The sequence below is a fragment of the Callospermophilus lateralis genome, chromosome 3, assembly GCF_048772815.1.
Source record: "Callospermophilus lateralis isolate mCalLat2 chromosome 3, mCalLat2.hap1, whole genome shotgun sequence".
In the NCBI taxonomy this organism is placed as follows: Eukaryota; Metazoa; Chordata; class Mammalia; order Rodentia; family Sciuridae; genus Callospermophilus; species Callospermophilus lateralis.
In genome coordinates this window covers 77,227,445-77,251,400 of record NC_135307.1, presented here as the reverse complement: position 1 = coordinate 77,251,400, position 23,956 = coordinate 77,227,445, and the positions used below count along the sequence as shown (strand labels likewise).

At 33.8% G+C, this 23,956-nt stretch overlaps 1 protein-coding gene and 1 non-coding gene across 2 annotated transcripts in view; one reads left to right on the top strand and one right to left on the bottom strand.

Annotated features, from left to right (window-relative positions):
• The window catches only part of Gpr137c (G protein-coupled receptor 137C), a 45,548-nt gene extending 22,181 nt beyond the window's left edge, over positions 1-23,367 (top strand). Inside the window, exons 4-7 of the mRNA XM_076848379.1 lie at positions 20,466-20,615; positions 21,794-21,919; positions 22,084-22,202; positions 23,190-23,367. Coding sequence (XP_076704494.1) covers positions 20,466-20,615; positions 21,794-21,919; positions 22,084-22,202; positions 23,190-23,367 — 573 coding nt within the window. The remainder of the gene's footprint in view (positions 1-20,465; positions 20,616-21,793; positions 21,920-22,083; positions 22,203-23,189) is intronic.
• Positions 6,332-6,438, bottom strand: LOC143396014 (U6 spliceosomal RNA). The gene has a single exon (XR_013090912.1). It is a non-coding gene; the product is annotated as a U6 spliceosomal RNA (small nuclear RNA).
• Positions 23,368-23,956: the final 589 nt, after the last annotated feature.

Below are 23,956 nucleotides of genomic sequence, written 5' to 3'. Positions count from 1 at the left end.
CTTTTTCACTATCCAGGAATGCATTTTTCCCCTCCCTGTGCATTCTATTCACCTCTTACCCAACTTAGGACCTAACTCCAATGGTTCCCATTTATAATCTTTTTTTAAAAATTTTTAGTTGTAAATGTACACATATCTTTTTATGTAAGTATTTTTTGTGGTGCTGAGGATAGAACCAGTGCCTCACACCTATGAGGCAATCCCTCTACCACTAAGCTACAGCCCCAGCCCTCCCATTTATAATCTTAATTTGGTCCCTTCTCCCAATCTCCAAAATAAAATTTAGAAATGACTCACTATCTGAATTATCTAAAAGTGTGCTTGTTTCCTTTGGGGGGCTTCTCAGTTTATACTAGATACCATTTGTGGGCAGACGTCTGATTATCTGACTAAATTCTAACCTCCTGGAAGGAAAGCTACTTACTATTCATATCTCCCTTCATGCCTCACACTTGAGGATTAGTGAAATGTTTTGAATGATTACTTACACATTTTTATTTCTATTCAATTATTCACCTCAACTGTCTTTGGGATATTTCTATCAGCTTAAATATTTCATTTTCTTCCTCCCTGCATCCTGTACCTCTCTCTTTAAATTTTGTTTTTGTCCCCTTAATTCAGACTTAAATTTGGAGTACTTTGATACTTCTACATTCCTTTTTTTCCTAAAACTAAACCATCAACTTTTTCATTTAAAAAAAACTATTTTTATCCATTTGAGAAACTTGATAGTTATTCTCATTTAGTACCTTTTTTTCCTATCAGTATCTACTACATAACAGGCAGTTGTTTTCACATTATCTCATTTCCTGGTTGCTTTTTGGTGTATTTCAAAATGATTCTATTATGTGGTCTATGATTTTGTGATATAATAAAATCTATATATTGAATCTCTGTTTCTGATTCTTGACACAAAGGAACTAGAACCCTTGAAATTCTCAAGAGTGACAAGTGTTTCGGGTTTTTTGGGGGGAGGTTGTATGCAAATAAGGTAACTTGGAACCCCTAGATAGCTTCTTGATAGGGGGTTAGTCACCAGAAAGACCAAAGCATAATTAGAAGGGTTTGTACTTTCAGCTCCACCCCACCACCAATCTCTAGAGAGGAGATGGGAGCTCAAGGTTGAGTTTGATCACCAGTAGTCAATGATGTGATGATCAATCATGCCTACATAATGTAGCCTCAATAAAAATCCAAAAGGATGGGTTTCAAGGAGCTTCCTTGAATATATGGAGATGCTTGGAGGGCATCTCCAGAGAGGTCATGTGACCCCTGCAGTCCCTATGCATCTCTTCCATCTGACTTTTTATCTGTATCTCTTGTAATATCTTTTATAATAAACTAGTAAACATGTTTCCTTAAGTTTTGTGACCCACTCTAGCAAATTAACCCAAGGAAGGAGTCTTTGGAACCCTAATTTGCAGCTTGTTGTTTAGAGCTATTAGTGACAACCTGTTCTTGTGATTGGCATCTGAAGAGGAGGGCAGTCTCGTGGGACTGAACACTCAACCTGTGGAATCTGATGCTATCTCTAAGTATATTGTGCCAGAATTGAATTAAATTTTAGCACCATCAGTTGGTATGTGCTGGAGAATGAGTTGGTGGAGAGAAATCCCAACATGTTTTGGTGACCAGAGGTGAAGTATATTATGTTGAGTGGTGAGTGGCATCTCAGAGTAGGGAAATAGTTGGGTTTTTTTATTTTCCACATTACTATTTTATGCCTCCCCCCTCCCATAAAAAAAGGAGAGGGGTTGGATCTTAGGAGGCAGAGGCACTGTGAACTTTATATGACCTGGCCCCTGACTTCTTTTAAACTCTCTGTCACTACCACTCTCCTCTTCCTGTTCCAGCCTCATGGGCTTTTTTTTTTTTTTTTTTTTTTTTTTTTTTTTGTGTGTGTGTGTGTGTGTGTGTGTATGTGTGTGTATGTGTGTGACTTAGTTCCTCACCACGAAACATATTTTAAATTTATACTAGTCATGTAGGCTTTGTGTATTTTGTTCTGTCTGCCTAAATTACACTCCTATAGGTATGTATATGACTTCTTTGCATCTAGGCCTCAGCTCAGATGTCACTTTGTCAAAGCTACTATTCTTAATCACTCATATGAGGTTCTCTCTCATTCTGATTACAATATCTGTCCTTTTATTGTCTTCATGGCATTTATCAATAGCAAAATTATTGTTTGCATGCTTATTTTTTGCTTTTCCCAGCTACAGTGTAAACTCTGAAAGTAGTTCTCTTGCCTGTTTTGTTCATTTTTCTATCCCTTTTGTCTAAAATAATGCCTGGCATAAAGTTAAGTGTTCAATACATATTTGTTGAGTAAATGCATTCTGTGCTTGCATACAGTCTTTGCCAGAGCAATTTTACCCTAGTAACTGTATGGAAGTTCAGATCTTTCCTCTGAAGGTTTGGCAAACAAGTCTCCTGAAATAATTTAAAAGGGAAAAGACTCTTAACCATTAGCTCAACTGGATTCCAAAGGCAGATCCAGGAGACAAAATTTCTTACCTTTTTTGCCATCTTGTCAGATCCTAGGCTCTTCCCTATTGCAGCTTCTGAAAGAGCAGAGTGATTTTGGAATTCTGCCAAAACAGGAGGGGCTAAGGGAGTTTCTCCTTCTCTGAAGGTTTGAGTCTGTAAGTCTGCTGAAATAAATCAGCAACAGACATAACAGGAGAAAAAGAATATAAATTTATTAATGTGTACAGGAGCCATATAAAACATGAAACTCAAAGAAGAGACAGATGGTTGAGGACCTAAATATCATTCTCAGAAGGGTGAAGAAATGTGATATGGTAGAGAATCGTACAGGGGTAACAAATGATATTTGGGGGAAATATGACCGAAGAACAGATAGTGGCCTGGGACAGAGTTCCTTAGAGTTTTAAGTGTGGTGTTTAATTTTCAGTACTTTCTGTAGTGGTTAATCCTTTCTGGCCAGTGAGACTTCCTGGCAGTTTCACACCTAAGAAAGGAACTTCCTTTAGAAAAGGGAATTTCACTTTTCAGAGAGCCTTTCCCTGGCTTTGGAGAGGAAAAAGGATCAAAGATGAGATGGGGTAGGAGAAAGTCAAGGAGACCTTAGTTCTGAGACTGTTTCTCCAGTTCAAAGTGCCACACTTTAGGATATCATTTCTGAGCCTCATTGTTACCAAGTAGAACTTTCACAACTGAGTTGTGCCAGAGAAAACTGAATCAAAAAACATGCCCAAGATCACATAGTTTAACTGTTTCAAACTCAGGTCTGACCACAGTTCTTCTGCAGACCATTATTCTTTTTGATTTTGGGTGGGGGGTACCAGGGATTGAACTCAGGGACACTCGACCAACCTATTTTGAATTTTATTTAGAGATAGGGTCTCACTGAGTTGCTTAGGTTCTCGCCAAGTTGCTGAGACTGCTTTGAACTAGTGATCCTCCTGCCTCTGGCTCCAGAGCCGCTGGGATAATAGGCGAGCGCCACAGTGCCTGGCAACCATTATTCTTTATAACCACATATTGGTTCCTTTTACATCACCCATGTTTACTAATAATCTGTAGTATTAAGTATATATTTGTATGCTTCCCCTCACCCCGAGATGGGGATGTAAAAGAGCTCTGACATTTACTAACTCTATGGCTTTAGTCTCTGTGTTTATACTAAAGTATTAGTTAACTGTGCCCATAGTAGTGTTGTAATGATAAAAAAGTAATTTGTGGAAAGTCACAGTATATTACCTAGCACTAAAATTATAGACATTGTCTGCCATTATACTCATGAGCATATTTTGACAAAAGTTTATAGAATAGACCTATTCTTAGAAAACTTGAGTAAATCCTCCCATCACCTTTTGCAGAAGGTTTTTCTTTGGTAGACTTTTTGTTTGTTTGTTTCATTTTTTCCCCCTGTTATTGGTTGATTTATTAACTGGGTTTATTTCCACCAAATATATAGTTTTAACTTTTATAGGCAGTTAACCTTCTTAACATTATATCTTAAAATCCTTTCTAATTATTAAAACTTGATAATATGAAAAATATGATTTTAAAATTAATGAAAACAATAATATCACCCCTGACACTTAACTATAAGAACTCAACAGTAAATATAACTTTATTCCTTGCTCTTCCCCTAAAACTGGTAAAGACTTTTCTCATGCTATTAAAAACTGTTATGGCTACATAACATTTCATCATATGCCAAATTTAACTATTTTCTTACTAATAGACTTTTAAGTCATTTTTAAGAAGATTGTCAATCTCCATGTTAATTTTCTTCAAAATCAGTTTGGGTTTGCTTTTTAGAGTTTTTAATAATTATATCTAGAACAATCTACCTCAGATTCAGTTTAGAAAGCACGTAAGTATCTTTTATGTTATCTTTTTCATTTCTTATTTTTTATATTTTAAGCAACTAGACAGAACTTTTACTTTTTAAATACCAGTTATTGTCAATTTCAAGTTTGTTTTCATTTTTTTAACTTTCTTGCATATCTAAGGATATTACTTTGTTTCATGTGTCTATGCTTATATAGATATTTAATTCATTATTTTATAAACTAAGATATTGAGATCAATGTTTTCTCAAGTACCGCTTTGACAGCTTTCTATAATCTTATAATGCAGCAACATCCCTTATTTAATAAAAACAAAATTTATGTTCAAATTTCGTCCATGTCTCAACACAATTACATATTAATGTAAGTTAAGTATTATCTTTATCAGCTCACCTTGGAAGAAAGTCTAAAAAATTAGACATCTTTTCTCTAACACTCTAATTTTCATACAAAGTTATAAGTTTTACCCTTTGCTTGAATGTCCATGAACATAAATCTGGCCTACTACATAATGTGAAATTTCTGTACTCTAGGTTCTTGTCAGGGAGAATAAACTCTCAACCGGCAAATTCACAAGCTTAATTGTCAGAAAGATGACCTGGAGTATGTATAGTCTGTTCATTTTACCGTATTCTATATTTTATGCTCACCCCAATCTAAATCACTGCAGAGTTTTGTACTAAGATTACATTGTACTCTGGGCTGAGTCATCTTTTCTCTCCTATATTTTGACATCATACTTTGGCCTAAATCAAGTTATTTGTAAGAAACTTCTTGTAAAAAAGGTTTATTCTAGGGCTGGGATTTTAGCTCAGTGGTAGAGAGCATGCCTAGCACATGTGAGGCACTGGGTTCGATTCTCAGCACCACATATAAATAAATAAAGGCCCATCAACAACTAAAAAAAAAATATTTTAAAAATTTATTATAAAATCATCATTGTATATTGTTGAGGATATTGTCCACACATGTCCCCAGAAAAGATCTTTTTCTATATTCAGTACCAGGAAAAGCAGCATTGATTAGATCCTTCTTTTCTCTGACTATTATGTTCTTCAGAAGCAAATATGTGGCTCACCTCTATCAAGCATAAACGTTTCTGTTTTTGGTTCTGGATCTACCTCATTAACTGTCTTATCCACCCTCAACACACATACACATTTCTATAATTGTTTTTTATTTGTATCTCTATAACTGCTTCAAGTTTTCTTTTGCAATGAGTGGTCTACATTAAAATTTGGATTGAATATACTTTTGGATATGTTTGCATTTCTTTTTTTGGATATGTTGATATTTTAAATTAATATGGAAAGACTGTAGTGAGGAAAAAAAGTATATCATGAGGATTAAAAGGTAGAAGAAACCTGGAATTAGAGGAAGATGTAATTCTCAGCTCTGCTACTTGTGGGCTGTGCAACCTTAGGCAAGTAATATCATCTCTAAGATTTACTCTCCTCATCTCTGAAATGGAGATATAGTGTTGTTCTCCTAAGTTGCTATGAGGATAAGAGTAGTATCTACCTCAGAAGGTTGATGGGAGGATTAAATGGAAATGCATATGAAATGTTTACTAGATGCCTACCACTTAGGAAGTATTTAAAAGTGTAAGCTTTTGTGATCCTAAACAATGGTTAACTAGCTTCAAGGAGTTCTTGAATACCTGAAAATGTTGGCAAAATTTACCTGGAGAGGAGTCCTATATATTTAATCAAACTCTCCAAAAGAAGAATGATCCCTAAAGAAGAAGAATAATCCTGAAGAACAGGAGTTCTCTTTTGAATAATTTAATTTATGTGCCTCTATTTACCTTTCCTCCTTGATTTTGTTAAGAGTTGAAGTTTCTAATTACATTTCATCTAATATGTACCTAGTTTTTCTTAGAATTTTTTGGAAGATTTTGTTATAATTATGAAATCATCTCCTCTTTTGAAAAACCTTTTATGTTTATCTCTCCCAGGAGATTGGAGGCCCCGGGAGGGCAGGGTATTTTATATGCTCAGAAATTTAAAAGTATGGAACACTTTGCAAATTTGCTTGGCTTTCTTTCACAGGGGCCTCTCTAATCTTTTCTGTATGGTTCCAATTTTGGTATATGTGCTGCCAAAGAAAGCACTGAAATGGCCTTTTTACTTATGATATTCTGAAATATACTGTATCTTTTACTATAATATCAATTTTCTTATGTTTGCATTGGTGTAACAGACTTAATACTATCCTTTAACTTTTTGTCTGTTGGTAATATTTTGAGTGTATCTCCTTGAGTAAAATATTATGGAATTTGTTTTTCATTTATTAGTTAGCAAGACGTTTTGTTTTGTTTTGTTTTGTTTTTTGGTTTCAGGTATTGAACCTAGGTGCACTTAACCACCGAGTCACATCCCCAGCCCTTTTTATTTTTTTAGATAGGGTTTCGCTAAGTTGCTAAGGCTGGCTTTGAACCTGCGATCCTCCTGCCTTAGCCTCTTGAGCCACTGGGATTACAGGTGTGCACCACCACACCCAGCAGAGCAACTCTTTCTATAGGGTGGGTCAAATAATTTATATTTATTGGCATGATTGTTAGTTTTGGTCTTTTTCTTTAAGCTTTTTTAGGGCTGGGGTTATAGCTCAGTGGCAGAGTACTTGCTTACCATATGTTATAAAGCTTAATTCAATCTCAGTACCACAAAAAAAAGTTTCTAAATTGCTGATTGCCTTTATATGATATTTGTGGTATATTTGCATCAATTTACTTTTTATCAAAATTAGGATTTTTAACATTGGAATATATGCTAATATATCTTTTTATTATAATATTTTTTCTTTTAGGAAAAATGTTTATAAGAATATAGAACACATATCACTTTTAAAGAATATAATAACTCATGAGCACAAAATGGTTCAAATCAATAATAAATATTAAAGACCTCAGAGACTGAGTGAGAACAAAAATAAAGCTTTTAAGCTCATATAGCTGGCCAGGGAATACACAATTTATATCTGGATAATAATATAGAAAAAAATCATTGCCTAGTACTCAATATCAGATTTTTTCCCAACCCAGTATGCAATTTGCAACACTACGTTATCTGTCTCCCTCCTGAATTCCTAACCGTACAGCCAGGCCCTCCATAATCACAGGTTCTCCACCTTCCAGTTCAACCAACTGTGAAATCTACTTGTTTCCTCAAAGATATTTGAGGGAAAAGAATTCTATCTGTACTGAATGTGTACAGACCTTTTTCTTGTTATTATTCCATAAATAATACAGCACATAGTGTTTACATTGAATTAGATACTATGAATAATCTAGCATGACTTAAACTATACAGGAGATTATACTGAAATGCTATACTATTTTATATAAGGGACTTGAGCACCCACAGATTTGGGTATGGGGAGGTAGTCCTGAAACCAATCCCTGTGGATCTGGAAAAGACACAGAAATCTATGTAAACCTTCCTGTTCCATGTTCACTCTATCCATGATCTTTATTATTGAATGTATTGGATGAGAGGTAGCAGCAGCATCTTTCAGAGACATGGTAACATTCAGACTAACTATATTACTGACCATTCATGCAGGCCAACAAATCCTGTAATACTAAAACAATGGTCTATGGTAATATAGTTCATAACTAAGGAAAAGCTATAAAAGTAGTATTGCTCTTCTACTACCTTGAAGCAGGACTTAACTAGAATTTGGAGATGATGGAAAATATAGGCTGCACCATTCCTTTAATAGCTATGATTGTCAACTTCCCAATATTCTGTTATAATGTCTTGACTTACTGGGATTTACTTTATCCATCTCAAGATGTAGATCTTTTTTAATTGGCCTTTGTTACACCAGTTGTAATACCCCAAGTTTTGCTGGACTGATCCACCACACACTTGTCCCATTTGAAAAGTCCCTACTTATTTTGCTGGGTTCCCTCTTTCCCCATAATAGGGACCAAATCCAGTGCTCCACTGAGCTACATGCCCAGCTCTTATAATGGGTTTATATCATTTATCTATTCCTAAATTTTTAAGACGTTTTTTCCTTATATTTCTACTAGCTAATATATTCAGAATTGTGTCATTTTTCTACTGCCAGAAGGTCCACCCAGTAAAAACCATCTACTCTGCAACATCAGGATCTTAGAAATCAGAGATCAAATATCAAGTGTCTTAGCAGCATGAAACTTTATGAAACTGTTCAGATCTTATAATTATCAAAACATTTTAAATTTTTAATTGGGAATGTTTTCTCATTTTTAATATTTAGTTGGGCATTTTCATTTCAAAATGGAAATAATATTCGTGAGGTAATTTGATAAAATATGTACAAATTTCTGCTTCTGAAAAAGTCTGAAAAAGTTTCTATTGGATCAGCCTTCCACAAATAGCAATGATAAATTCTGAACAAAATATAAAAAGCACTGAATGCACTGGAGATCAACATTTTGAAGAAGGAAATGACACTGAATGAGATTCCTAGTTTTTATAGCTTTTAGCCTAAGGAAAGGTCCCATCCAAGGGCCAGCCAAAACTTGAAGAGAAATCTACTCTTTCATTGGTTTGAAAAATCAAAAGATAAAATTCTAATGACTACTGCAAGTGAAAAGTAAATGGGAAGTCTCAGGAATGAGACAGTTCAACAAAGAAAGCCCCATATTCTGACTATAAACTCTTTCATATTTTTGTCTGATACCTGACCTTCACATGTGCAAGACATACTCTAGATGGTACAATTAATGATAAATGAGATTTCTGCTCTCTATGCATGGAAGACAGAGTTTGAATCTGAGTCCAGCCAAGATTGTTTTTTACTAAAACAAAAATTAATACTTTTCAGAGAAATAAAACATAATCCATACTTTGTAAAATATGTCATGTACAATGTCCAGAACACAATCTAAAGTTACTAGGTATATGAAGAAACATGAAAAATAAAACCTATAGTCAAAACCAAAATAAAAAATTACTGGAGACAACCCCTAATTTACCCCAGGATGACCTGGATTTGGGATTTATCAAGCGAATATTTTATAATATGTTCAAGGATGTAAAGAAAAATACACCTGAATGGATACATAGAAAATCTCAAGTCAAAACTATAACAAGTGAAAATTTTAGAATTTAAAACTAATAAAAATGAATAAATCAGGCCGACGATGGAGGATTTCACATTCAAGGCCAGCCTTAGCAACTTTGTGAGACCCTGTCTCAAAAAAGGGCTGGGGAGATGCTTCAGGGTTTCATTCTCAATACTGAAAAAAAAAAAAAAAACGTCATTAGATATGCATAATGGTAGATTGGAGAGGAAGCAAGAGCCAGTAACTAAAAATAGATCAATAGAAATTATCCAATCTGAAGAACATATGACGGTGAGGAAAAGATCATTAAAAAGTGAACAAAGCCTCAGGGTATAAGAGGTATAATTAGTGTAGCCAGAAGAAACAAGAATATGAAGTTGGAAAAATACTTGGAGAAATGAACTAAATTTTCCAATTTTGTTAAGACAATTTTATAACTTCAAGAAGCTGAGCAACCCTGGTCAAGATTGAATATAAAGAAAACTTCATCTCAATTCATCATAGTCACATTGTTTCAAGCTGAAAATATAGAGAAAATTAAAAAAGAATTAGAGAAAAAATGAATTAGACTTACATCAGAGAACAGGGATTCTAATGATAACCTCACCTTTCATCAGAAATAATGGAGCATAGAGAACAAAAAACTTTTAACTCTGAAATCTGTATCCAGTGAAAATATTTTTTTTTTTTACATCTTATGATAGGAATTGTACCCATACCATGGGTGCTCTACCACTGACCTACATTTGCATTCCTTTTTATATTTTTATTTTGAGGCAGGGTTTCACTAAGTTGCCCAGGGTGACCTCGAATTTGCAAACCTTCTGCCTCAGCCTGCCAGGTAGCTGAAATTGTGGGTGTGCACCGCTGCACCTGGCTCCAATGAAAATATTTTTTAAAAATATAAATAACTCTTCCAGATAAAAGAAAACTTAGATAATTAACAGCATACCTGAAGTACAAGAAATGTTAAGAAAAGTACTACAAAATGAAGAGAAAAACGGCTTGGATTCCAGCTCTTTGGAAGTGAATGAAGAACACAAGAAATAGTAAATATATCGATAAATATTTCTTTAAAATACATATGGCTGTGCAAAGAAAAAAAGTAACAATATTATGAGGCTTACATATGTAGATGTAATATTACTACTCTGTTACATATAACAGCTGTAGCATAAAGGGCAGGGATAAGACTTAAAAAGTTAAGAATATATGTCATAATCTTTAGAATAGAGCTTCTCAAGCTTTTTGGTCCTGATACTCTATTACACTCCTAAAAATTATTAAGAATCCAAAAATCCATTTTTATATACATTATATCCAATACCTCAAACATATTAGAAATAAGAATTGAGAAATTACAAAAATGTTCATTTAATTCAAATAATAGATCCATTACGTGTTAATTTAAATAGCAAAAAAAAAAAAAAAAGTTTGTAGTGCTGGGGATTGAACCCATGGCCTTGTGCATGCAAGGCAAGTACTCTACCAACTGAGTTATAACCCCAGCCCATAAACAGCAAACTTTTGTAAAAAATATATTTTCTAAAAGAGAAGATAAACATTGTTTTACATTTTGCAAGTCTCCTTAGTGTCTGACTTAGTAGAAGACACTGGGTTTTCAGGTCTGCTACTGCATTCAGTATGTTGTGATATGTCATTTATGTTCAAGTACATGAAGAAAGCCTATCTTTTCCAGTATTTACAGATGGAAAACAGAGAATTTTATAGACTTTTCAGATATTTGTGGGTATTTTCCTTAATACTACACCAAAACTCAGAAATCAAGATTTTGTAAAGGTCAGTTGGCATGTAGAATTTTAAATTGTGAACTCTCCATTGGTCTATCTTGCACTTTGAGCAATTCTATAACATCATGCATTGATCATTTAGACATGAGTGGTGACAGATCTTCTAAATGTTGACATATTTCATTTCAAAATGTCCAAAATCACATGTGTTACTATCACACCATCTCATCAGAAAAGTCTGGTTTGGATAATCTGTCAATCATGGATACAAGTGTGTATAACTTTCCTAAAATTCTATTTTCTCTTGAAACTTCAAATTTCATCATTGGCAATAAAAACTTCCATATTATTTCTTTGAAGTGATAGTCTCATTTTGTTTATTTTGGGGAAAAAAAACAAACATGCCTAGCTGCCAAGTCTGAATAACCATTGTTTGTCTGCCATAATTGTCCATCAAGTAGAAAGTGGTGTTCTAAGAAAGAAAGAAAAAGAAAAAAAAAGGTCTACTTCCAAATCAAATAATCACATAAATAGTTTTCCTGAAGGCCAACACTATATTTAGCATAAAGCAGAAGTGCATTAGGGGCACAACTCATCACACAGAATATGAAATACACTAACACTATAGGGTTGATGTTTAATACATTTTCACTGCTTCATCAAAGATATTCTTAAATGATTTTTTTTAACTAGGAATGCATGATAACGAAGAATACAGTATATCACTGTAAAATGATTTACATTTTTAGCCTGAAAAAAATTTCCAGTGACTTTCTCATTTCTATTGTGAAAACAATATTTAGTGTTTAAAGCATTCATCACACCTGCACTTAAATTTTCAATTCCTTTTGCTTTAAGCTCTGAATGGTCTCAAACGATGCCGCAGCTTATCTTGGACCATAATATTATTCAAAATGTTCTGTTACAGACGACATAATAAGGTAAATTCTTCACATTTATGATGCCTATTGAAACATAACTTTCATAATATTTTTGTCTTTTATTTATATATTTTCTTCAAAGTAGATTCTTCCCCTCATTGAGATAGAGCTCTCTGGTACTTTCATCTTTCTCAGTATCTTAGAGTAGCTGTGTGTTGAGAGATTTTTTTTAATTGTACTAAAATATACATAACATAAAATTTTAACAATTTTTAAGTGTAAGTTCACAAATATTAGGTACATTCATGTTGTTGTGCAGCCATCACCACTGTCCATTTCCAGAACATTTTTATCATCCCAAACAAACTCTACCTGTTAAATAATAATTTCCCATTCCTAAGACAATGATCCATTCCTAAGTATGAAATCTGTTTTTTTTTTCATTTTGAAGTAAAATATTGAATTCTAAAATGAGTTTTATACCAAATGAGTTTTAAGTTTCTGAAGAAAATTCTAAATATTGTAAAACTCATTGTGTATGTATTCTGTGTTTTCATGTAGATGCAAGAAAAATTTGGGGATTTGAAAATACAATTTGTTAAATGATAAAGGGTTTTAGTGGTATAGTCCTATAATGGAAATAGTAAGAACCCAGTAAAACTACAGAGAACAAAGTGAGTTAATCTCTGAAAATGTTTTATATATATATAAATTTATAACCTACTCCACTGTAGCAGAAATCATAGAAAACACGTGCACACAAAGAGATGACGTCATCATGTATCACGTAGCCTCAGAAAACTATACTCAAGAAAAAAAGGCAAAGAATAAAGTCATCTTTTTTTTTTTTTGTTTTGTTTTTTGAGGTACTGGAGATTGAACCCAGGAGTGTTTCACCACTGAGCTATATTCTCAGCCTTTTTAAATTTTCAGACAGGGTCTCACCAAATTGCCCAGGTTGGCCTCAAACTTGAGATCCTTCTGCTTTAGTTTCTCATGTCACTGGGATTACAGGTGTACACCACCATGTTCAGTTTAAGTAGTTTTTATTTTGTTTGATTTTGACATTCGGAGTCCTTGGACTACACTTTAAAAACTGCTGTCCTAGAGCAACATTAACAACAAAATACAAGAGGGGCAAACAGAAAACACAAAATGTAAGCTCTAAACCAGACATCCCTAGTTACATTAAATATTATTGGTTAAAAAATAGACTATTAAGAACTGAGCAGGGGCTGGAGATATGGCTCAAGTGGTAGCACGCTCGCCTGGCATGCGTGCGGCCCGGGTTCGATCCTCAGCACCACATACAGACAAAGATGTTGTGTCCGCCAAATACTAAAAAAATAAATATTAAAAATTCTCTCTCTCTCTCCCTCTTTCTCGCTCTCTCTCACTAAAAAAAAAAAAAAAAAAAAAAAAAAAAAAGAGAACTGAGCAGATGGTATGGGCTTATAATCCCAGCTACTGAGGAAGCTGAAACAGGAGAATTTCCTGAATCCAGGAGATCCAGGACAGCCTGGGCAATAAATATAGTGAGATCCCCTACCCCTGCCCCAAACAATACACTGCCAAAATTGATTTTTTTTTTTTTAACCAGCAATTGAACTAAGGGGAGCTTAGCCACTGAGCCACATCCCAAGCCCTTTTTGAGACCGGGTCTTGCTAAATTACCAGGACCTCGATGAGGCTGGCTTTGGTTTTTTGTTTGTTTGATTGGTTGGTTTTTGCTTTGTTTTTGGTACAGGAAATTGAACTCAGGGATACTTAACCACTGAGTCACATCTCCAGCCTTTTTTATATTTTGTTTAGAGACAGGGCCTCGCTAAATTGCTGAGGCTAGATTTAAACCCTCAATCCTCCTGCCTCAGCATCCCAAACTGCTGGGATTACAAGGCATGAACCATCACACATGGCCCAAAATTGTTCTTTTTTTTTTTTTTTTTTTTTTTTTTTTGGTACCAGGGATTGGACTCAGGGGTATTCAAACACTGAGCCACATCCCCAACCCTATTTTGTATTTTATTTAGAGACAGGATCTCACTGAGTTGCTTGGCATCTGGCTTTTTGCTGAGGCTAGCTTTGAACTCACAATCCTCCTGCCTCAGCCTCCCTAGCCACTGGGATTGCAGGCATGTGCCACTGCGCCCAGCTCCCATCCAAAATTGATTTTTTTAAAGGCCATCTATATCCTGGCTCCTAGAATGTACTTGAAATATATTTAAAGACATATATAGGTTGAAAATTTATAATGGAAATCAATATGTTATGCATTCAGTAAGCATAGAAGGCTACATTAGTATCAGATAAAATAGACCAAAACAGAGTATTACCAGATATGAAAATGTACATTATCAGGGAGCAATAAATATATACCAAATATAAAGAGGAATGTTTCATCAACACATAATCATAAATTGGTTATGAAGCCAAATTAGTGAGAAATAAATCAACAATCATAGTTGGAGATTTTAATACCCTATCCTCAGCAGATAATAAAACAATATCAGTATACATAGAAAATCTGAACACTACCTTGATGCCCTATAACTGGAGAAGGAACATTTCTCTCAATTGATCATGGAAATGGTCATCAAAACATCACACAATGGGCCATGAAACAAATCTGAACACATTCAAAACTAGAATCTGAGAATGTTCTTCTCTGGCCATGATGCAAGTAAATATTAGTAACAGTACATCTATATAAGTATTTAAGGAAATGGACAACACCATTCTAAACGTGGGCAAAAAGAAATCACAAGGGAAAACATAAAAATGTTTTTATGTTTTCCCTTGATATAAGATATCAAAATTTGTGGGAATGCAGCTAACTAGTGCTTGAAGGGAAAATTATAGCTTAAAATACTACATTAGAAAAGAAAGATAAAAATGACATAAATTTCCTACTTAGACACTTGGGAGCAAAGAAAAAAATAAGTGAAGGCCAAGATAATAATAGAAACCAATGAAACAAAACAAGAGAGATTAAAGCAAAAGTTGACTCTGAATAGATCAATAAATTTGATTTGTAGAAAAAAGATTAAAATACATACTGCTTATGCTGAATAAAAGAGGGGATCACCACTCTCAATCTTATGATATTAAAAGAAAAATTAGTATTATGAACATTTTTTGCCAGAAAAGCTGACAGATGAAATGGACACCAGTGTGTGTGTGTGTGTGTGTGTGTGTGTGTGTGTGTAACCTTTAGTTTCAGCTAATTGTTCCTAAGGGGGAAAATTTTTTAATAAAAAATCTCAAAACTGGGGCTGGGGTTGTGGCTCAGTGGTAGAGCGCTCACCTCGCACGTGAGAGACCCTGGCTTCGATCCTCAGCACCACATAAAAATAAATAAACAAAATGAAGATATTTAAAAACAAAAAATCAAGACTATTAAAAAATAGGAACATGTGATAACAGGTTTTATGATGCCAGCATTACCCAGTGCCAAAATCTAACAAAAAATATTACAAAATAAATAAAAATTATAGAATCTCATCTATCACTTATACTTACAGACTCAAAATCTGATTGTATTCCTGGACAAGAGGGATTTGTCCAGGCATGCCACATTGGTTTAACATTTTAAAAATAGTGTAATTCACCACAGTAAGAGAACAAAGAAGAAAAACCACATTATCATTTCAATAGAAGTAAAAAGAAAGCATTTAGCAAAATTCAGCACCCTTTAAAAAAATTTATAGCCAATATTCTACTTAGGTATTACAATCAATATCATACTTAAATAGCAAAAGTTCTGTCCTTAACATTGGGAACAAAGAAAGGATGTCAATACTATTCCATTCTATAGTATAATATAACAAGAAAAAGTATAAAATTGTGAATTAAGAAATAAAACTGAGGCTGTAGTTGTAACTCAATGGTAAAGTGCTTGGCTAGCATGTGTGATACACTAAGTTCTATCCTCAGCACAACATAAAAAAATAGATAAAGTTATTATGTCCATCTACAACTAAATTTTTTTTTAAAGTAAGACTATCTTTAATTGCAGGAAACATGGTGTTTATGGAGAACATAAGGATCTTAAAGAGTCTATTGACCATTAAAATTAGTGAATTTAGCAAGTGCTCAGGTTAAAACTCATTATATTTTTAATATACCATATTTTTTAATATACCATATAGAAAATGAAATTCAAAAAACAGTTACAATAGTATTTTTAAAAAAGAATTGGATTATTTTTTCCCAAAACAAGCATGATCTCTATCCTGAAAACCACAAAATGTTACTGAGTGAAATTAAGGACCTAAATTAATGAAAAGATATAACATGTTCATGGATTGGAAGATGCAGTATTGTTAAGATGGCAGTTCTCCTCAATTTGATGTATAAATTGAATGCAATCCCCACCAAAATTTTGCCATGCGTTTTTTAAAAATAGAAATTGACAAGTTGTATATGTTAATTATGTACAATTTTTTGTACATACTTCAATAAAGTGGTTTTCAAAAAGGAAATTGATAAATTGATTCCAAAATTTATATTGAACCAAAAAACGTAAAATATTTAAAGTGGTGCTTTTCCATAGAACTTTCTGTGATAATGAAAATATTCTCTACCTCTAACATTCAGTATGAGTAACCATATGTGACTATTGAGTACTTTAAAAAGTTCCTAGTACTGGGTGCTATGATACACACCTGTAATCCCAGTGACTCAGGAAGCTGAAGTATGAGAGTCACAATTTTGAGGCCAGTCTCAGCAATTTAGGGGCACCCCATCTTAAAAAATAAAAAGGGTTGGACATGAAGCTCAGTGGTATAACAACCCTGAATTCAACCAATCCCCAATACTACCCTTTCTCGCCTCCCCCCAAAAGGCAAAAGTTTCTAAAAGAAAACTCGAGTACAGGCAAAGATTTCTTAGGTCATAGAAAGTAATAACCATGAAAGAATAAATTGATAAATTAGATTTAATTAAAATTTCTTGTCAAAAGATAACAAAAAAATGCAAAGGGAAGCCACAGTCTTCAAAAATTATTTGCAGTACGTACCCATATCTGACAAGGAACTGATGTTCAGCATATATAAAAATCAGCTGCAACTCTGATTTTTTTAAGACAACCTAACTTAGAAGTGGTCAAAAGATCTGAGTAGATTTCTTCACAAAAGATATATAAGCCAGGCAAAGTGGTGTACGCCTGTAATTCCAGTGACATGGGAGGCTGAAGCAGGAGAATCTCAAGCTCAAGACCAGCCTCAGCAATTTAGCAAGGCCCTAAGCAACTTAATGAGACCCAGTGTCAAAATAAAAAGAGATGGGGATGTGGCTCAGTTGTTATATGTCCCTGGGTTCAATCCCCAATACAAAGGAAAAAAAAAGAAGAAAATATATAAAAAGCCAATAACACAACATCTTTAGTCATCAGGAAAAGACAAACTCAGACCAAAATATTACTACACATCCACTAGCAGAGCTAAAATTAAAAAAGACTGGAAACCCCAAATGAGTCCTAGGACTGGCCAGTTGAGTGAAGCAACTGGAACTCTCATACTTTGTTCGAAGTGTAAAACTGTGTACATCCCTTTTGAGGAAAAAAAGGCAATTTCTTAATATAGCTGAACTTATACCTCTCTTATAACCCAGCGATTCCACTCTTAGGTATTTGCCCAAAAGAAGTGGAAGTACATACACACACTCACCTGCACAAGAATGTTCATAGAAGATATCCATTAACAGAAATATTGATAAACTGTCCTATAAACAAGCTCATATGATCCTACAGGGGAATTCATGTAATTTAACTGTCTGGTTTGCTTTGGAGTTTTCTAGGATGCAGGACAACAAGCATTAAATCTAGGAAACTCAAGAGCAAACAGGAAGACTGGATTACCTCATCAATAAAAAGAACTAATTACTGATACATCCAGCCATATGGATAAACCTTAAAAACGTGGAGAGAACAAAACCTGCAAGAGTTCACCTTCTGAGATTCCATTTACATGAAGTTCTAGGCAGCTTGAGCTAAGCCATAGAACAGAAGGAAGGGAGTGTTTATACCTGGGGCATTGACTGATGGGAAGGGGTATACAGAAACTTTGGGTATCCATGATACTGATATGTATTTGGGTAGAGATTGGGGTTACACAGGTGCTGAAGCCTTATTTTTCATTTTGTAATCCTGTATTTTGCAGGATGAATCTTATTTCATTTTTTAAATCTATGAGTTTCTGTCATTGTTTTACATATATAATTTAACTACAGGTTGTTTTTATTCAATGATTTTTTGTTTTCTTACAACCTTTTTAAAAAGTTTTTATTAGTATTTACAAGTTTAAGCAGAGGCTCTCTATAGTATAATATATTCTTTCAAGCCATCATCTTATTTCTTAATGTAGTAAATATAAACTTCATATGGTTATTTTAGGTAATTCTTATAGAATTCTGTTTTCTTATTCTTGTTACCTTACTCTTCTTAAATCGCATAGTAATATTTTAAATTTTTTTTTTAGTTGTCAATAGACATGTATTTATTTATTTATTTATGGTGCTGAGACTCGAACCCAGTGTTTCACATGTTAGGCAAGCCACTAAGCCACAACCCCAGACCGAATAGCATAGTACTTTTAAAAATAAACCTGAGCAGAGAGTAGTGGTATGCATGTGTAGTCCCAGATATCAGAAGGCCTGGGCAGCAGAGCAAGACCCTCATCTCAAAAAAAAAAAAAAAAATCTGGATTGGTTTTAGATTAACTTTTTTTGTTGTTAACATTTATTGTTTCAGATTTATGGAAGTGAATGAGCTCAAAGAAGATACTATCTCAACATCTTTCAAATGTATAATATGTACATCTAAAATGTATAAAATATATATTATAAAGGAAATTACTTTCTAAAATTTTTAAATAATTTTTAGTTGTAGATGGACACAATACCTTTATTTTGTTTATTTATTTTTATGTGGTGCTGAGGATCAAACACAGTGCTTCACACATGTGAGGCAAGTGCTCTATTGCTGAGCCAAATTCCCCAGCCCCAGGAAGTCATTTTTAATAATTCTCAACAATGTTAGCCCCAGTACACCCCTCTAGTAGTAAGAGTTTCATAACTGTTTCTATCTTGAAGTTAATAATGTCTAAACTTCTGCACATATAAAATTCAACATAATTACTCTAGTTGTAAGATAAGAACGAAAGATAATCAATAAATATGTCAATTATAAATTTGGGGCATGATATACTAGTCAGATGTTTGTATCTAGACATAGAAACCGTGAAGGGGCCAGTTGCAAATGCAGAATGTTACAAGGTATTTGGCTTTGGTCACATACACCAAGTAGTATTGCTGTCAATGTCATGATTTTTTGAAACATTCGAACAACTCTTCATAAAATTCTGAACAAAAACAAAGTGCAAATTTCCCTCTATTTACACATTATATGTTTTTTCTGGAAATTATTGCATATGTTTATGCAAACATAAAACTTTGTTTATATGTAAAACCGAGTTAAATTCAGTCCAGATAATTATAAAGAGTTCTTAATCTTCATGAATATCCAGGAAGATATTTGAAAGTTACAAGATGAGGGAACAATTCTTCTATGTGGAAGACTCCCTTGCGAATTTCAGGTCATATAGCATTCCTGGATCTTGTGTCCTAAATATCATAATCACTCCTTAATCTCAAGACAATCAAAATACAAAATTGCAAACACCATACAGGGATCTCTTTGAAAATGGTGTCATTTCTCAGAATGCTTTTAATGCATAAGATAAAATATATAGAATTACAAAGGAAACCAATTGTACTGAAATAAAAACCCCAAGTTAAGAATCCCTGCAGAAGGTGATATGTAGACTCTTTTCCAATATACATACTACTGTTGAGAACCACTAAATTATAAGGGCTTTCTATATTTGGAAAAATGGTGAAAATTATGGGCTTAAAATGTTATATATTTGAAAGTACATTAGAGTGCCTCAATCATTTTATCATCCACATAATGGCAAAATGGAAAACTAACATACACTCTCTAATGGACTGGAATAAATAGCTGAGGAACTGACTCTCTCTCCTACTTTGTAGCAGAAATTAAGTGTACCAAATGGACTGATGCTTCTATTTTCCATTCATTTCTCATGACTAAACTATCTGATTAGCATTAATTAAAGTTCAGATCTTTTGCCAATTTGTCTATTCATATGTTACTTAAGGGAATAGGTAACCTTGGCAGAACAAAATCTTCCTCCAGCTGCCATTTGGCAAGTTGGCAAAGAACTTACACACATTAGCCTACACATATTAAACACAACATGTAATTCTAGGAATAGGAATTGTAAAGCAAGATATCAAGAATGTATTTCAATAGGCACCCACTCAGTGCTTTCTAGGAGTGCTTTGTAAGAGGTGACCATACGGCTGTGGACAAATAGCTTGTGATGACTAATGTGCAGAACATCATGATGATGAATTTTGTTTCTTTTAGGGTATATCTCTGTGCCAGACAGTTGTCGTAGGCTCTGTAGTCATTCTTCTCTACTCGTCCAGAGCTTGTTATAATTTGGTGGTGATCACCATATCTCAGGATACATTAGAAAGTCCTTTTAATTATGGCTGGGATAATCTTTCAGATAAGGTAAGTATCTACCACATATTGCCAATCTTCCATTAGTATAATTGGTAATTAATTTAGCCTTAGCTAGGAGAAGATTTTAGTGTTTGACATATGCACACATTTGTAGAATCTCTGTGTTTAAATATCTTACATTTCATGTGACTTAAGCTCTTTCTTCAGAAAGAACTTTCAAAGGAGTATTTCCTTCATTTTTGTAAATAATAATAGTAACATAAGCCTGTTGATCATAAACCTAATTTTCCTTTTTAAAAGGATGATGTTTAAATAACACTACATAAATTAATCACCTGTAGTTAGCCAATGGGCGTACTTTAATTTTTTGGATGAAATTAACTCTTCCTTCCCAAGAATTCCATATAATTAATATTGGCTTTGTTTTAGATGTGTAAATAGTGAGTTTCTTTAAAATATAGCATTACCCATCTTACTAGAAAGCATTCATATTTCCTTAGGTGTCCAGATATTTACTGTAGTAATTGCCAGTACACTAGCAATACATATTCAACTTCCCAACATTCTCCATCCCCTTCCTCAAAGTGCAGTTTGACATAAGTATATGTCATATCTTTTTATTAATTTAACTTTGTACTGAATTTGAGGCAGCCTAGAAATATCATGTTTATTTTATCTTTCCAGGGAGAAGGAATTTTCACGTGGTTCCATGTGGCAGATTCTCTTCACTCCTTTTCCCATTTCCCTCTCTCAACATCTAGTAGAAAAGAAACAAATTCATTATGTAGATTAGGCCCGAAAGCATATTTTAAGTAGCAGCTGAGCTGAGTGACTTAACATGTTACATTTTTGTACAGGTCTAACTCAGGGTGAGTGCTATTGTGCCAGCAGAGCAGCTAGAATAATAGTCCCTTTTAAGAAACTCTCTTCAGACTATGAGGCCTAAAATTAGGTCATTCCTTTTTATCCAAAGATTAAAATTATTTTCATAAACTGATGCATTGAACAAATTAACAGCTTTCATTCTACTTAACATCAAAGCATTTTTATGTCCCGTAAAGGAAAAAGTATTGTTAATAAACCACAAAATATAGAAAATTTTAGAGTTTATATGCTTCTAATTGATGCATTTTAATTTAACTCAACCTGAAATGAGGCAATTATATAGAGTGATTGCTTATATGTAAAACAGGTATTAAAATGGTTCTGCCATGTTCTATTTACAGGCTCATGTAGAAGATGTAAGTGGAGAAGACTATATAGTATTTGGAATGGTCCTCTTTCTGTGGGAACATGTGCCAGCCTGGTCAGTGGTACTGTTTTTCCGAGCACAGAGATTAAGCCAGAATTTGGTATGATATCCTACTATCCCCCACTGCTTGTTTCCTTATTTTTAAAAAATATGAAACACATATTGATTTTCTTTTATTAGCAAAGTTTTAAACTAAAAATCTTTATATATTCTAGCCTCTTTTCCTAGTTAAATAGCATGTACTATCTAATACTTTATTCACAGGCACCTGCTGGCATGATAAACAGTCACAGTTATAGTTCCAGAGCTTACTTTTTTGACAATCCAAGACGATATGATAGTGATGATGACTTGCCAAGACTGGGAAGTTCAAGAGAAGGAAGGTAGATGTGACAAAAATAACTTATTCTGAATTTAATATCAAAATAGCTTGAAAGAATGAATCTAAGCTTTAGCCCAAATATTAAAAAGGTGATTTAATGGGATATGTCAATAAATATGTAATACTAAAGCTTAAAGCAGTAGATGTCTAACCCAGGTGGTATCTGCACTATAAAGAACTACCATCGGACTCAAAGCCTATATATTACCTTAGTTTTAGAAATGCATTAGGTGCAAAATGTATTTCATTTCCTTTTTAGGACCCTTGTTTCAGAGCTGGGGGGAGGAGGAGGGGGTTGAGCAAGGAAGGAATGCTGTTGTACTGATTACATATCTGTTTCTATATTCCTAGTGCTGTTCCAAATCCACAAAGAAACACTAGATAACTTCGGGAAGTTTAGGTGCCTGAGGAAATTTTCCTATGCCCTCTTGTTCCAAAACTACTGCAAGTTTTTAACTAGTGTACTCTTAGCTCTGTATCAGGGCAAAGAGAAAACCTAATGCACACCTTCATAATTCTTTGAACTTGATATAACATTTTGGGTAATGCTAACTTCATTTAGATAAGTTCCTTGAATGCAGTTTTTTGAGCCTATATTTTCATTTGTAAATAGGGAAGAAAATAGAACCTAGCTCAAAGGATTGTAGTTAAGGATGAGTGTGTGTGTGTTTGTATACATACATATATGTCTTAGAATAGAGCCTGGAATAAAATAAGTACCATATTATTATTAATCATAGTAAGTTAATAAATGCTACCAGTTCTAAAAGGCATATATTCATTCTTTTGTAATATAATGTGATACAGATCAAAGATTCCAGATAGGTCATTGGATTTTATAAAAAATCATGGTTATTTTCAAAGAAACCTTTCAGCATATTTGATACTGTTATGAAATTCATTGAAAATGTTAAAACTGCCAGCGTGACTTCTCACATACTGATCATAGTCCTTTGGCTTCTTTGCCTTTTTTGTTGTTTGTTTGCAGTTTATCAAATTCGCAAAGCTTGGGCTGGTATGGCACCATGACTGGGTGTGGCAGCAACACTTACACAGTCACTCCCCACCTGAATGGACCTGTGACAGATACGGCTCCTTTGCTTTTTACTTGTAGTAATTTAGATATGAGCAATCACCATAGCTTATATGTAACACCACAAAACTGATAGCATTACCAAGTTGTGATTCTTGAATTGTTTTTCATGAATATGTATATTCGACGTGTTTAAATTCCATCTACATGAACATTCCATTATCTGTTGCAACTGAAAACAAAATCTGGAAACTTGGCTGTGTTTGGTGGAGAACACAAGCTGTTACTTTTGACCTCTGCTTAGTAAAATTAAGTAAAATGGAAAGTTTGGAGTAGGAGAAAAGATAAATTAGATTTTTGAGGCCTCCAAACATCCTGATTTTGGAACACCAACTGCATATTAGCATATTTGCACTTTTATCTCTGTTCTGAAAGAGTACACTGCAATCCCCAATGTCATACTCCAGTGTTCACACTGGAATATTATGTACACCAAATTGGAAGGCACGTTTTCTACGAAAATCAAAGCCTATATATTTTGTGGTGTACTCTGTGGAATCTTTACCCAATTACAATTTTATGGTGTGAACAGTGCACAGTTTAGGCATAAAAATACATCATTCATTTTAAAATCCACTAAATATATATAATCATTGAAGACAGTTCTTTTAAGCATGAACTTAAAATACCAATTGAGATTATTCAAACAATCATTTTAAACA